At 35.8% G+C, this 15431-nt stretch overlaps 2 protein-coding genes across 5 annotated transcripts in view; one reads left to right on the plus strand and one right to left on the minus strand.

Moving 5' to 3' along the window:
- The window catches only part of RHBDD1 (rhomboid domain containing 1), a 64401-nt gene extending 60267 nt beyond the window's left edge, over positions 1–4134 (plus strand). For both annotated transcript variants that reach the window (XR_014885703.1, XR_014885704.1), the window contains one exon: positions 3002–4134. The gene's annotated coding sequence lies outside the window, so the exon portion shown is untranslated. The remainder of the gene's footprint in view (positions 1–3001) is intronic.
- The window catches only part of COL4A4 (collagen type IV alpha 4 chain), a 64996-nt gene that overhangs the window by 23148 nt on the left and 26417 nt on the right, over positions 1–15431 (minus strand). For all 3 annotated transcript variants that reach the window (XM_031555108.2, XM_085233363.1, XM_085233362.1), the window contains exons 14-27: positions 14866–14919; positions 13697–13756; positions 13048–13092; positions 11612–11665; positions 9675–9744; positions 7364–7468; positions 6676–6840; positions 6082–6174; positions 5600–5763; positions 3829–3901; positions 2502–2608; positions 1887–2070; positions 1071–1139; positions 96–200 (exon numbers count right to left, since the gene is read on the minus strand). In XM_031555108.2, coding sequence (XP_031410968.2) covers positions 96–200; positions 1071–1139; positions 1887–2070; positions 2502–2608; positions 3829–3901; positions 5600–5763; positions 6082–6174; positions 6676–6840; positions 7364–7468; positions 9675–9744; positions 11612–11665; positions 13048–13092; positions 13697–13756; positions 14866–14919 — 1348 coding nt within the window. The remainder of the gene's footprint in view (positions 1–95; positions 201–1070; positions 1140–1886; positions 2071–2501; positions 2609–3828; positions 3902–5599; positions 5764–6081; positions 6175–6675; positions 6841–7363; positions 7469–9674; positions 9745–11611; positions 11666–13047; positions 13093–13696; positions 13757–14865; positions 14920–15431) is intronic.

Raw genomic sequence — 15431 nt, forward strand, 5'->3', positions numbered from 1 at the left:
TACTTCAGTTTTACACAGTAGCTACTTTACCCTGTCTGTATGTATGTATTACAGCTTGACCAACAAGTATCCTCAACTGAGAAAAGTAAATTCACCTTCTGGTCCAGGGATTCCTGCTCCTGGCCTGCCTTGCTGGCCTTTTGGCCCATCAAAGCCACTTCGTCCAGGAAGACCAGGGAGTCCTTTTAAACCCTTTGGCCCTGGAAACAGGAAGAAAAGATGTAATAATCCAATAGAGCTCTAAAATTTGTAATCTAAAAAGGTATATAAAATATATAGGAAAAAAAAATATAATATTTTAATACTAGAGGACATCAACCTAGTGAGTTACAGTTGTCAATGAAAATTTTCCTGTGCTATACACTTCTTCTGGAATGGCACGGTTGAATTCAATACGCTAAGCTTTGTTGTTTTGTATCATTTCCTATGTGCAATTAGTTACCATTCACAGTACTCATGTCAGGGAGCTGCGTAATACCATGTGGAAGTGACAGCTTGAAAATTCAGTATCCCTGTTTGCTCTGATCATGATTTTCTGTAGCGTCTCAAATGCTTTAGAGTTATCAAAAGCAACATTTGGCCAGTTCCTGGATGAGTTATTTGAATTTAAGTTGAACAAGGAAAGTAATAAGTATTCAGATTTTAGGTCTCAAGTGCAACATGTTCTGAACTATATCATCTTAGAAATTACAGTCTTGAAGCATATTTTTGCCTGGTATACATTTTTATCCTGTTATCCAGATGTGGACATTCCAGATGTGGATAGCCTTTGTTTATTTAAGTCTGTCTCATGTCTTTTAAGCGAAGCAGGACAGAGTTTCAAGGTACCTTCATTTAGTGGCTGCTATGAAAACAGTCTGGATACCTTTTGATCACGCAAACTGGAGCTTTCCAGCCCTTGGTTGTAATAGATAACTATGTACCTGTACATTTGCAGTTTTACATTTTGAGGTATGTAGCTGCTGAAAAACTAGAGTGCTTAGTGTATCTTTGTAGGATAGCTTCTTTGGTTTTTTTAATTAAAAACTCAATTTCAACTAAAAATAAAATTCCTCCATCTGTAAACATACCTTGAACACCTTTAAAACCTGGGGGACCTGGGTTTCCAGGGTATGGTGATGTAATACACACAGTATCACCTGAAGCAAGAAAGAGAAAGAAAATGGCCTATTTGATTTTTTAAAATAAATGTAGTCTGGACATTTTACAAAAACATTTCTGTGGTACTAACCAAGTGAGCAAAGGTAAAGAGAGGTTTTTTTTTTTTTACATACATCATTACTGCCATATTATTAAGGTATGATGAAGAATCTTAATGCATTTCTCTTGCCAATTATTTTGTATAGAATATTTTAACGATTCTAATCATTACAATACAGTTGTATTCTGTAGACAAATTTTTGTTTTTCACTTTTGTATTGGCAGAAAGTTTTCTTTAAAGTAGTCTCTATTGTAAGAAAGAAATTAATTTTCATCTCAATTTTGTGTACATTTTTGATTTATACATATTGATATCAGTGAAGATTTCTTTGGTAGGGAATATACAAACAGAAAGACCGTGTCTTAAGTATGAGTTGTCTTTTCTGTTCCTTTTGCAAGAAGCATGGCCCTGTAAATGCTTATAAATAGGAGTTTTCTTCACTCCAGAAATTAATTCCTCTGGTAGTGTACAAGTAGCACACTGCAGGCTCAAGGCCCCTTTAGATTCATATTCTTACCAGTACTTACTCTTAAGTGCTGACAGTATGTGACCACTGAGCTTACCAAAACATTTAGCTGTAAATGACTGACACTATATATGTTTCTGATCTGCATCTGAAACTGTAATGGATGGTACCAAACATGTATTTAGTTGATTAGTTCTTAACGTAAATATTTAAAATTACCTTTCTGACCCTTTGGACCAGGCAGCCCAATGTTACCATCATCACCAAAGTCTCCAGGGGTACCTCTGACTCCTGGAGGGCCAGGAAACCCCAAACCAGGCAATCCCATTGGCCCTTTTACTCCGGGGAGTCCTGGAACTCCAGGAAATCCTTTATCACCTGGTATTGGTACTCCAGAATCACCCTAAAAGAAAACAGCTGTTGACAAGAAATACATGGCCTAACTCCTTTCCTCTCTTTGATTATCAAAAGCCACGGTAGAAAATTATCTGCAGAAAACACTGTTCTACAGTCAAGAAACTACATGGGCAACATTATTAGTTTATATAATGAAAAACAATAGGAACAGAAGGTAGAATTATTCTTCCTAATCCCATGATATTGATCCAGTATATGCATTAGATATATCCAGAAGTAACAAAATAAGCAATAGTACTTCCAAAGAAATTCTTTCAATGATACTATGATTTTTAATCTAGGCTAACAGAAAATTATAAAAGTTATTAATCTGCTATGAATTTGGAGTAAGATTACACTTTTCATTAAGAGATAGTCCCTTCTTAAGACAAAATGTTAACCCGTGTAGAAAAAAAATCCTGAGAAAGTCAAACGTACCTCAGCTCCTTTTTCCCCAGGCAATCCTAAATCCCCATCTCTGCCATCATTACCTTTTTGGCCTGGAAATCCTGGAACCCCAGTAGGACCTCTTTCACCTTTTATTCCTTAAAATAATTTAAAAAAGGAAGTATAGTATATACAGTGTGTTTTCCTTTTTATTATCTGCTTAGGTAAATACTGGGTAACCATTCATTCTATCCAGCTCTGTGTGATACTTTTCACTTCTTGAATTCAGATTTCCTGAGTGTGGTAATTTGGACTTAGGAAGGTAGCACGTAGTTGGACATCTCATGAAACAAACTTCTTTCTTTAAAAGATGTGTTGACAGGCATCACTAGAATGTGCTTCTGTGCGTATTATATATGGGCTGAAAACACTGCACTATTTGAAATCAGTTTTATTCTTGATTTCAGACAATTCAGGATACAGTAATGCCATACAATGCAGAATAATTGTACCAATGTTTCTGAAACATGTTTTCTTACTTTTCCCCCTAGGTTTCTTTTTCACTGACATTTATGAAAATGCAATTTTTGAATAAAAGACCATAAAACTTTTCTAACCCAAAGACTAATTTTGTTACATCAAGAAATTCTTTGTAAGTAAACAGCAAATGTTTTGCCCTGCTCCAAAGTCTGTAAATAAAGAGAGACCATCCTTAGCTAAACTAACCTTCTCAAACAATAAGATGGATGTAGTCTTTTCTGAATAATTAATGTAGCATTTGTAACTAAGCTTTATCATCAGATTACTGTAATTTGTTTTTCTGTCTTTTCTGGTTTTGCAGATCATACCGTAACTGGGGAGAGTTTTTGATCTATTTAATTACAATAATTTCGGTTGTGCAAGCATATTGTTTGTTTTCATGTTTTTCATGAGAATTTTTGGCTGCTTAAGTGGAAATAACAGTAGGAATACTGACATATGATTCTTCAGGAGGTGACTTTTATATAATAATATTTCTTCTTACTTTCACAATAATTGTATTCTGCTTGGTTTTTCCTATACAGGCCTCTGTAAGACCTTGATTAGCAATCTCAGGACATTGAAAAAGCATGAGTAATAACAAGTTTTTAAATTAATAACAACCTGTTTTTTGGCTCAACTCTAAAGTAAAAAGCGTAAAAAATTTGCGTTGACTTGTGTTGAGTAAGAAGAAAATGAAAGAGTTTTTATCAAGAAAGCAGTCTGGATATACACGACCTCTAGGCCTCCAGAGCTTGCCAAATTAATGACTGAAAGATTAGATGAATGTGTTTGTCTTGCTCTACTGCCTAAGTATTGGATAGGAAACAAAAAGGCTAATGATAAAATATATGTTTACCTTTTATTGAAACTCTTCCTTGGTCACCCTTCTCTCCTTTTTCACCATGTTGTCCTCCAGGACCAGGTGTCCCCTTACCAATGATGATCCAGATCCCAAAAAAAGAAAAGAAAAAAAGGAAAAAAGAAGGAAAGCTGTAAATTAATCTCCAGAAAAGAAGTAATAAGGGAATTGAAGAGAAATCAGATATGTCTCCTGTTCTTGCATTGTTTCTGCCCAAAAAAAGGCCAATTAATGTAACATACTGATAAAAAAAAGCAAACTGTTGTATCTTTTTTTATATCAATAAAGAGGTACGTGAATGGTGCTTGGCCTTTTCATTCAGCCTGACTGCCAAACGCATGGAGATACACCTATGAAGGTAAGTACTGATAGCCCATGTTTCATTCAGCTGTGAACATAATGTGAGAATAGTAAAATGCAAACAGTTCACAAACTCTTCCTATTGCAGACTTTGTCCCATGATTCACCAAGTCTACAGAGGAAGGGAATTTCTCTAGAATGTTGTGACTGCTGGATGAGGTTACCTTCCCAGAACTGAATGCAGTTATAAGTAATTTTCTTTTTTTTTTTTTTTTAAGCTAAGTGAAAGCCCAGAAAGCTGTCAGTATAACATTTTATCTGCACCTAGTTTAATACTTGGTATCTTTTAACACTCTATGACTTGATAGATTTAGAAGTGGAAAAAAAACGCTTTCTGTATTTTTACTCTAATTTATGCTCTCAATTCTCCAATCTGGTTTGCACATCATCTTGGTGTGTGAATCTGACCTTGAAACAATATATGTAAAAGTAAAATTTGGTAACATGAAAAACTGATGTTATATCCTGATGCCAAATAATTCTAGTACACAAAAGCTTTACCACTAAAAAATTCATTCAGTTTCCTTTCATGAAGAACTTGAAATGAAATTGTTATATTGCAAGAAAGCTATTCAAACAAAGTAGAAGTCTTTATTTTGAGGATTATTATAATTTTTCTTTCTAAGGACTTGGTAAAATGAAGGGCAAAATGTTGATTCCACTTTAGCTTACTTGCTAAGAAGCATGTCACAAAAAGACAAGGTTTGCCTATAGTGGCTGATCCAAGTGGGGAATAAACTTCAGCTGAGTATTGACTGAAAAATAGAAGATTGGAAAGCAATACAGAACAATGAAGGGATAAACACAACAACAAAAAAATAGCACTGCCTTTCAGACTTCATGGGAGTGAAAGACTATTTTTTTCAGCCACTGCATGAAATAAATTAAGCACAGCAAGTTAAGCATTTCAATTAATTTCTAAAAAAAGAAAAGGAACAAAGAAAATGACTTGAAATTCTTGAATAAAAGCACACAGATGTTGACATAATATAATTTTAGCCTGATGACATCATGCAATTTTGTCTTGATAAAATTTTGCTGTAAACACTTTCATTTAAACTAACTGAGAAAATCATCTTCAGTCAACTGATGCATCCCTATTTTAAAAAAAAAAAGTGTTTACAACTAAAAGTAAAAACAACTAAAAAAAATAATACATGAACACACATCATCTTTATTAAGCCTCCTGATGACACTGTCTACACAGAATTGAGTTCTGTCCCTCAGTATATAACTCCTCCCACTGCTGCAAGGGAAAATCAGATAAAAACTAATAAGACTGAAAATAGAAGAATAAAAATTTTACACTGCTTTCCAGGCCAGTTCCTTCACCACTCCTCTAAAATGCTTCCTGTGTGAGTGTTCAGTTAATGTTATTTACTTAGTGAAGCTCATGAAAACTACTCACAGGGAGCCCTGGTGATCCCACTGCACCAGAAAAGCCTGAATCACCCTTTTCTCCATGTCTTCCAGGGTAACCCATTTGTCCTTTCTTCCCTTGAGTACCTGGCGGTCCTTGTATACCACGGGGACCAGGAGGACCAGCAGTACATGAGCAGAGGCCTTGATTTCCTATAAAATTACATTGAAACAGTTGCATAATGCATTTTAAAAATATTGTCCTTTTTCTTTCATGTATGTGTAGTACACAAACCATTTCATATCTCATTATGCCCTTCAGAAGAGTGAAGCTTATCAATATATTTTTGCAGTGCTGAATAATTGCTGTAATGTTGTGACTCTAACTTAGAAGCAGCAACAGCCATCTAACTATACATTTTGGTGATTCTGATTATCCAACTTGCCATAAACTTCTGTTTGCAAATTTAGGTCTGAAGTGATAATTTGGCAAAGGCCTCATTCAAATTACTGCTGTCCAGGTACACCTACCTTTTTCTCCTTTTTCACCTTTTCTACCCGGGAGGCCTATCTGACCTTTTGCTCCAGGTTCTCCAGGAATCCCTCTCTCAGTACAAATTACACCTTTGAAAAAAACAAAGCTTAGGTCATATGTTCTCTTCCTTATGTCATTATCCTTGCATGAAAATCTACAGGTTTTACAAAGTACTTCACAAGTTATTGCTTACAGATCATACTACACAAGTAAGTCTGGCTATAGTTGATGTCGCAAGTGTTCTTTTCACTGATACTGTTTTTCTTCTTACTCCACTGTAAAATTTTACAACTTGTTTCTTTACTAAAGGATTGTGATTTGGGTTTTCCCCCGCAGCCTACTGTGTTTTTAACTTCAGCTGATACATCTTTAGGAACTTTACTTACAGGTTATTTTGTGGATTTAAGTCACTCAGGAAGCTAAAAATCTTGACATCTTCCTGACTGACAATTAATGGGAAACACATTTCCTACATCACATATAAAATTTGATATTTCTATCAAAAGGCAGCTCTCAGATTTTTGTAGGACAAACAAAAGCAATAAATCTATGAATGATATTCTCACAACATAAATTGCTGTTGAACATACTAGGTAGTCCAGGTAAGCCTTGTCTTCCTGGCTGTCCTGGTAGTCCAGGTGGTCCAGGAAATCCAGGTCTTCCTGGAATTGCTTCACCTGTTCCAGGCGAACCAGGGTCACCTTGAAAACCTTGAGGTCCTGGTGCCCCACTTATTCCTGGCAGACCAGGCAGACCTGTAAAGTAACGATACAGACAATTCAGAATTGTCGTGCAGAAGAGACCCTGTACAATAAATAAGGTTTAAATCTAAATATTTATGTTTTCTTTCCCATGAAAAAAAGTGGCTTCTGCTTTGTACCTTCAAATGCCTCTTCTCCTTCCCCTCATTATCTCCTGTGCAGACATCACAGTTTATTTAGTTGGTCCTTATATAGAGCAAAGTTGTCTATATCACTCTCCTTTACAACTTTCTGAAGTTGGGAACAGGATTTTTGAGCACAGCGTTACAGATACAGTTCACCATGGATATACAGTATATGGCAGCATTTTCTGCTTTGCCTTCTGTTCATTTTCTAGCAATTCCTAATGCTCTATTTGGAACATTCTGGTTCTTTTTTGAGTATGATTAAATATTGGGATAATATATATATATTTTTTACCACCTGGTTGGTGACTTGCATGAAACAAGAACAAAGAGTTTTGTTTCAGTTTTCTTTACTGGTATAGAGTTCTTATTTTATTCCCAAGATCTCTTACTTGTTCCATCGTCTCCTGGTCTTCCTAGTAGACCCACAGGGCCAGAAGGTCCAACTGACCCCATGTCACCTGCAGGACCTGGGAATCCAGGATCTCCTGGTGGGCCTACACAGAATTATGAAGGTATGTGAAATGAACATCTCATGCAATTGACAGTTTAAATAAAAGTGCAACTGAAATTACAATTCAAGAACAACAAAGAAGTAAGACAGTGATCTCTCCTTCTTTATCTGTGTGAAACAGTTTTAAATGTGTGACAAATTTTAAAGTGGGAGGATTTGGTTACTTTTTTATGGATTCCTGCCCATTTCACAGACACACTGTTTCAAAATTTTGTCACTCAGTAGTAGTATCTTTGCTAAATATTTCAGAACACTGAGAGAAGTACTTGTCCCAAATAAATACATGTAGCATTTAAAATAAACATCTGCATCTGGTGTGTATTTGACAGTGCTCACAAGCAGGTCATTTCAGGAAATTTCCTACTAGAAATTACCCAAATTTTAAAAAGTTTATTTTCAAAATTGCTATAATAAATACATGTGTTTTTGTAATTAATTAATGATAAAGAAAACTTAAATCAGATATACAGGGCTTAATGAAATTGAATGAATAATGAAAACAACAAAAAGCAAAATGTTGGCACTCTGTTTTCAAACAATTCTGATAAATGACATTTTCTCTGAAGAATATAAGAATACTTCAGTATCTACTCACACATCATACACATAATTAACATTAAAAGTTACTTGAGATACTAGAATTAAGCATAGGCTCAGATCCTTTGCTGCATGAGCTGGAAAAGCATAGAAGCCAATGGAAGACAATTTCAGTTGACTTTTGTTGAAGCTCCTATCTAGTGGGGAGGTTCTGCTGAACCACGATTGTGTTGTGATTTATTTTGCTGTTCATAATCAGCATTTGCTGTACTAGAAATAAATTTATGGGAAGTTCTTTGTTAAAATGTTCCTACCATACAGGCTCTCTTTGAGATGCCAAAACAAATTGCTTCCATGCAGCATGCTTGGCTGCTCCTCACTGTCTCCTGCTGTGTAGGAAGTAAGAACTTCCACACATTATTGCCAATTTGATAATAAAGATGTGAAAAAGAGAGAAGATTTAAAATCACAGCCTTAGGTTTTGGTAGGAAGGCAGTAAGATTGAGTGGTATTCTATTGAGAGTACTAATTCTAGGCAAGTAGGGAAAAGATGATACGTATGTTCCTTCCTGCAAGTGTTACCAGCTGGTGTTAACTGATAATACACACCAGGCACATTTGCAGCTCTTAGGCATACCCAGGCAAATTGGGAATGTGTATTTTAAAACCTTAACATTACAGATTGTATTAATGAGTGATAATACACTGCTAAGGTGGAAATAGAGTATGTTGATCAATCTTTTTTGCAGCCAACCATAGTTTGCCTGTGCCTTTTTATACAAATAATGTAAACTTGATGCTTCTAGGAATCATAGGACCTAGTACATTTACAGATTATGTAGCATGCACAGCAGCTTCAGTACTTTCTAAAAACTTAGATTTTTTTGAATGTGCTGTACAACCACAGAACACATGCTCTTGCTGTCCAGAAAATCTAGATTTTTGAACAGATCATCTTGCACTGCCATATACATACAATTTAGCTTGAGAAATGTATAAAAAGTGATTTTTCTGCATCTGTCTATAATAGATTTGTAAGAAAAAAATGCATATTCAGGAAATAGAGGGGGAAATTATGGCTTATGAAACTCTGAAATATTCCATTTTTTTTTAATGTTTGCAGTATCGGATAAAACAGTGACACAAAATGAGAATAGCCTGGAAATGCAGTGTTTAGTGACTTCAGTAGACTTCAGTGATGAAATCCTGATGGAATTAGCTTTCCCCAAACTCAGGAACCAGGATTTCACCCCTGCTGTGCACTAAGAGGCTTAATTGAAGTCTAAAATATGTGTGTTGTGGCAATTCTGAACACAGGATTTCTGAACTACAACGTGAAGCCTGATTTTCTTGTTTGTCTCCATTACCCAGCATGGGCTTATTTTTCAGAGCTCTTTCCCAAATAAGCCATGGCCCAATAACTAGGGACAATCTAGCAGATCTAACTGTGGCTGTACGCGTAAAGATCTTTCAAGTAACATTTAATTTGAAATAAGTATATTTAACGTAGTTCCATTAAGATCAGCGAGGCATAAACAGAACTAGAAGATAATGTTCAGGATTTATCCCTAGAGATTACTTTCTAACACCTTAGCAAAATAGGTCTTTATAAACTTTATACAGCAGAAATGGTAGTTAATACTAGCTTTAACCTTTCACAGGAAGCAGTGGAGTTCCAATAGCTCCAGGAGGACCTGGGGGCCCTTTTTCTCCAGGATCCCCCTGTAAGAATCCAACAGCAAATTTTACTGGTAGACATAAACATGCAATGCCCTAGCATGCAACTATAAATTTCAAAAACATTGAAGTATGAAAAGAATGTAACATTTTCATATCACCTGGGCAACAAGATATAAAATAATTATCTTTCAGAATACCAGTGACTTAATATACCTATCACACTTTTCTATTTGGCCTTTTAGAACTTGCAACTTCTTGCATGTGACTCAACTTTACGATATATGAGAGAAATCAAATACAGTATAATCATCACCATGTTTAAGATGTTTTAACAACCAAGATGCAAATATTAAAATTTAAAATTCTATATTAAAATTTAGAAATTACTTTTTTGATGGCAGATAAGCACTAAGAAAAGAGGTTTCAATTTGACAGATATTACCAATGATAAAAGATCCTCAAAGTTTTAATAAGAAATTTAAAACATCTGCATCAGGGAAACATAAGTGTCTATTAACTGCAAGGAAAATCACTTCTGCTTGGGGGATTTCTAAATTAGCCTGGGTTCTGATATTTAGAATTGCAACTAAAGTGGACTTTAGGGAAGTCTTTTATGTGGCAAATTGTATTATACTTTTTGCTTTGGTGTAGATTAGGAATTGGCTCTTCTGTCTGCAGCAAATGGGAACTGAGAAAATAAGAATGTGTATCTGGGAACTGCACAGTTATGTAGCATTCCTCAGGCTGGAGCTCAGGGCATTTTAGGACATGGGCAAGGAGAACGGAGACTGCAAGACTAGGTGCCCATCCTTGTATGAGTAAAACCAAGCAGTCTATGCCTCTCTATGTACTTCCCCTTTTTAAAATTGGTATTTCTATGATTTCTATACAGTACTGGCAGTGTCAGTTGTTGGCTTCTTAAACTTTTAGCCTTTTGTCTGAGCTTTTCCATTTGACTGTATCTTACTGAATGAGCTAACATAACTGTGTACTTTTTGGCTATTTTAATCAGGAATGTATACTTGTCTTCCCTAATAATATTTTTAAAAAAGTCTTTTTTGTAGCAGGAAAGGGAAATTAAAACCTAAAAATTTCCTCCTCTGATAAGTTTGTGTAATATTTTGAGATTTAAAAATTAATGTAATGATGATAAAAGTAACAAAGATTTGTACGATGGGTGCATATTACCCATGTCTTGCACGACTCGCATGCTTAACAAAACAGGCAAAAGACAAGAAAGAATTGAAGAGCTGCTAAGCCAAGATCAAAAATGTCAGCTCTTGGTTCATATCCCCAGTAAGCATTAAACACTATTCTGTAAGTTTCTATAGCCAGCTTTCTATAATGTAAGTCACGAGGAACATTCTAAACTGCCTGCAAAGACCATTCATTATTTTAATAAAACTCACACAAACTAGTCCATCAACTTCACTCAAAGTTTGCAGCCTCATTTTGTACCAATTATCATACTAGTTCATGGACCAAATTTTACAGGATTGTACAGCTACCTAAATAGCAGGTTTCTTTACCTGTATACTGCTCTCAGGATCTTAACCATAAATAACCTTCATAGTATTATAATTCATGAATTAGATGGCTATACAGGTACAGTTAAGGGTATAAATAACCCTAAATTGCTGCTAAAACTAGAATTGTATAAAAATCAATCCATGGAATTCTCACTGTCACGTGCATCAAGCAGAAATCTTTACTCTTTGCTATTTATTACCTTTGTTACGAGTGTCTTGAAGACAGTAAATCTTAGAAGTAATTATGTCTGTAGAAAAGGCGATGATCATCTAATAAGTGGGTAGATTTGGGGAATCATTAGCATTTATATAGGGAAGTATGTGTATGTGTTAGGTTTTTCTTTCATTGTTCTTTTTTTGTTTGTTTGTTTGATTTTTACCTTGATGCCTGGATAACCAGGTCTCCCAGGAAAACCAGCAACACCCATTTCTCCCTGGAAAGGATCATAAATACCATCTATTTACACATTAATATAATTAATTGAAAAAAAGTCAATGAGACAGTTATGCAATACTGTTAACAGTAGCTTTCACAGTTGTTTGTTTTTTTCCAGAGAAATTCTCTGGTTTTGTACAAGAGATTACATGTTTCATAGAATCTCCTCTGTAATTTTTTTTTTTTTTTTTTAATTTAAAAATCTATACAGGTTATTTATATAGTGGTCAGTTGGGTTCAGTGTAGCTGAGACACTGAACTAACTGGAACATATACCAGAAAACTCTGACTGTTTAATACAGTTGAAATTGGCTTGCTGCCTCCTTGAATGGTAACAGTTGAGTCACAGCCTGAACCACTGATTGAGCACCTGGACAAAGGACCCAGTCAGCCTTGGGAATACAGGTGAAGGCAATTCATGGTGTGACTAAAGGAGTGGAGCCTGGCTGCACCTCTCTAAGAGCTCATTTTAAGGGCTGACTGTCACGAAGGAAGGATCTCTGGTTGCAGATCCCTCCCTTGTAGAGTTTTCTGTGTGAGCCTAGATCTTCAGAGTTGGGTGAGAAGTCTTTCCTTCCCTTTGCAAACACCTTTTACATCATGCTAGTCCCTTTGTTATTACACATTCTGTCTCACCATTCCAATGCTTTGATCTTTCTGATTGTCACACTGCTGAACAACCCTCTTTTATTTACTATTACTTAATGAAAATCAGATGCTATCAGTTCCTCCTATCCTCTTATGATCTTCTGATATAATTTATTCATCCAGTATTCAAACCCTTTAGATCAACAGTGGTGAAAAATAGAGTAAAAAGCCATTTTACAGATGGAAGTCACCTGAAATGTAATTGGAGATGCAAGTATCTGCAAATTATTGTGGTTCAGGAACATAATGATCATTACCTTAACTAGATTTAATTAGATTTGGAAGTAAGCTGGAGAGAGGGAAAAGACACACAGCTGTATACCTACACCTGTTACGCTTTAATCCAAGAAGATGTTAGAAGTTCATAACTGCTCCTGGCATTTTTTTGAGACAGAAGGCTAAACAAAGCAAACAATACAAAATAACACAAAATGACAGATACAAGAGCATGGCAACCAAAGCTAACATGCTGTGTAACTTTTCTATCATGCAGTCTGCATGTCCACTGGCTTCCTTTCCTACTTATGACTTTGGCTTCAAATTCAATCAAATTTTAGAGAGTAGCAGAAACTCAGCAACACAGTTCATAGAACTTTTGTGGCAACAGGAGGAAAAGGAAGTTAGGCAATGTGAGCTATCAAGCATGAGGAAATTGCAAATCTGCAAAATCAACAGAAAATCAAACCTCACTGATGTTGCTGTAAAGTGAGCTGCTGTAATTTGTCATCTTACCTTCATTCCAGGAAAACCTGCAGGTCCATCAGAACCAGGGCTACCCTGATAAAAACAATGTGAGTTAAAACAGTAAAAACTTATTCAAGTTAGACCTGTATGGTATTGCTAAGCTGTTAATATTCCTTACATATTTACTACTTGGTATCATATCTACCAATAGCTAACACTTGCAAAGTTTTTGCAAATATTTTATGAGAATTGGGCATGAAATTTGAACTACTGCTCAAAGTAAACCAGATGAGTATTCATTTATTTTTGCGGCATTACAGCAAATATAGTAATGGATATATTGTTCCATGTATGTACTGCTGTGCACGTCATGAACAAGCTGCTGTCAAAAAAGCTGCCATTGTCAGGTATGGAATAGATTAAAATTGGTACATTAGAACTGAGCTACTTCTAAGAATTTATGCAGCACTAAATATTTAAAAGGTAACCATAAAGATTTGCATTCTTTCCAAGCAAGGAATAAGCTTGTGTATAAGTCTGTGACACAGTGACTCCCAGAGCAGGACCGCAAAATATTGTATACAGAAAGTACGACAAATTAGTTTAAAAGAAACCTTGAAATCTTGTTTGGAAATGAACAGTTAAAGCACCAGATATTTTCTGAGGGTAATTGTAGTGAACTTGTGAACTTCCTTACCCGCAATCCAGGGAATCCAGGAATGCCTTTTTCACCCTTTTCTCCTTTCCCAGGTTCTCCCTGGAGTATTCAAAACATTCTGTTTATTTAAACTGGTAAAGTTTGCCATAAATTTTATTCTATGTCATGTTTATTAAGTTTGTATGTTACGGATCTTGTTTCGCTTATTAGGGTCAAACACTGGGACTTACTTCATCAAGCATTACTAGTAGTGCCTACATATCTTCAGTTATTCAAGAAAGCTGTTATGATCTCTTCACCAAGCTTAACTTGCTTTTAGAAGTTTGTTTTTTTTTAAGTTCTGGACACTGCTGGCAATTCCTTAGATCCTGCTCATGAGTAATGAATGTACAGTTATCTACAGTTACAGCTGGTACTAGAACTACCAAATAATCTACCTCTCTCAAAGTCTCATACAAAAGGAGTTTGCCTCCTTTTCCAGTGCTAAGTATCAGTAGTCCTATCATGACGGGAAATGTCTTCCTGAAAGGGTGCTAGACCTCGAATGCAGAATTGTGATGTTTAGATGTGATGAAGAGCTTCTGCTCTTCTGCCTACAAAACTAAATAAATGTTTAATATGAACTAGCTTCTTTCCTTTGTCCCCAGTTATCTTCTATAATTTTTTTTCCTGAGATCTGGTAGTTTTCTCCCCTTCGAATCCATCAGCAATAAAGACATCACAATCTATTCTGTGGTTGCTTCTGCTCAGCACTGAGGAACTTCTTACTGACATACTAATGTTTATACACATTATACTGACAGGAACCCTCTCTCCAAACAGGTGGCTCTGCCATCTCTACTTCTGAGCATACCCATAATGTGAAATTAAAGTCTTACATACACATGCTCCATTAGGAACACATACAGATTTTCTCTATTTCTCTCCTTGAGAAAAAATAATCTGCACTTCTGTTTTCTTCACAGTCTGAGTCATTTGTGTCAGCACTCCAACTGGAAACAACACTGACCTTTCACAACCAGGCAACATTCAATAGGTAGGTATAAAACAGAAGGGTTTTCCATAGGGTTTTGAAATATTTTTGCTTTCATATCAATATAGGCAGTAATCAAGTTCCAATGCACAAGTGCTGTTATTTCTTCTATCATCTTGTGCTTTGAAAAATTAACAACAGAAGCAACACAGAAGAAGAAAATCACATTACTTACTTTAGGTCCATGTGGCCCTCTGTATCCTGGTATCCCAGGTTGTCCTTTTTGGCCCTACACATACAGGAAAAGTATTTACCATGCAGGACATACTTATGTGTTGTTTAACATTTCAAAGTCCTAGTCTGAATTACTGGGGATTTTCCCCTAAGCGTACAAGACAGATGAAAATAAGGAAAATCATTAAGTGCTGATTTTTTTCTTCTGTTAACGCTGTCAAACCAGCACAATGACTGTGGATTGAGTAAGATATATCTTTTCATTTGTAGAGACTTACTAACTGGGGCTTTGTTCCTACAAATATACATGAAAGTAGTTATTTTTTGTCTGTGGCTCTACCAGTTTGAAACAAGGATTCACATGTATAAATCCATGGTTTTGCACACAGCCTCAATCTGAACGGGATGCATGGTAGATTACATAAACATGCCACTAGTCACACTCAACATGTATGTTCTTGTGGTTCTTTCCCTCTTCCTTGTATGGCTGTACATAGTGGCCATTTCCATAATTAAAGCCCAAGATCCAGTACTTGAAGGCTCCCAGCTCCCTGGGTTGATGCTGCA

Source organism: Meleagris gallopavo, chromosome 11 (genome assembly GCF_905368555.1).
Source record: "Meleagris gallopavo chromosome 11, MGAL_WU_HG_1.1, whole genome shotgun sequence".
In the NCBI taxonomy this organism is placed as follows: domain Eukaryota; kingdom Metazoa; phylum Chordata; class Aves; order Galliformes; family Phasianidae; genus Meleagris; species Meleagris gallopavo.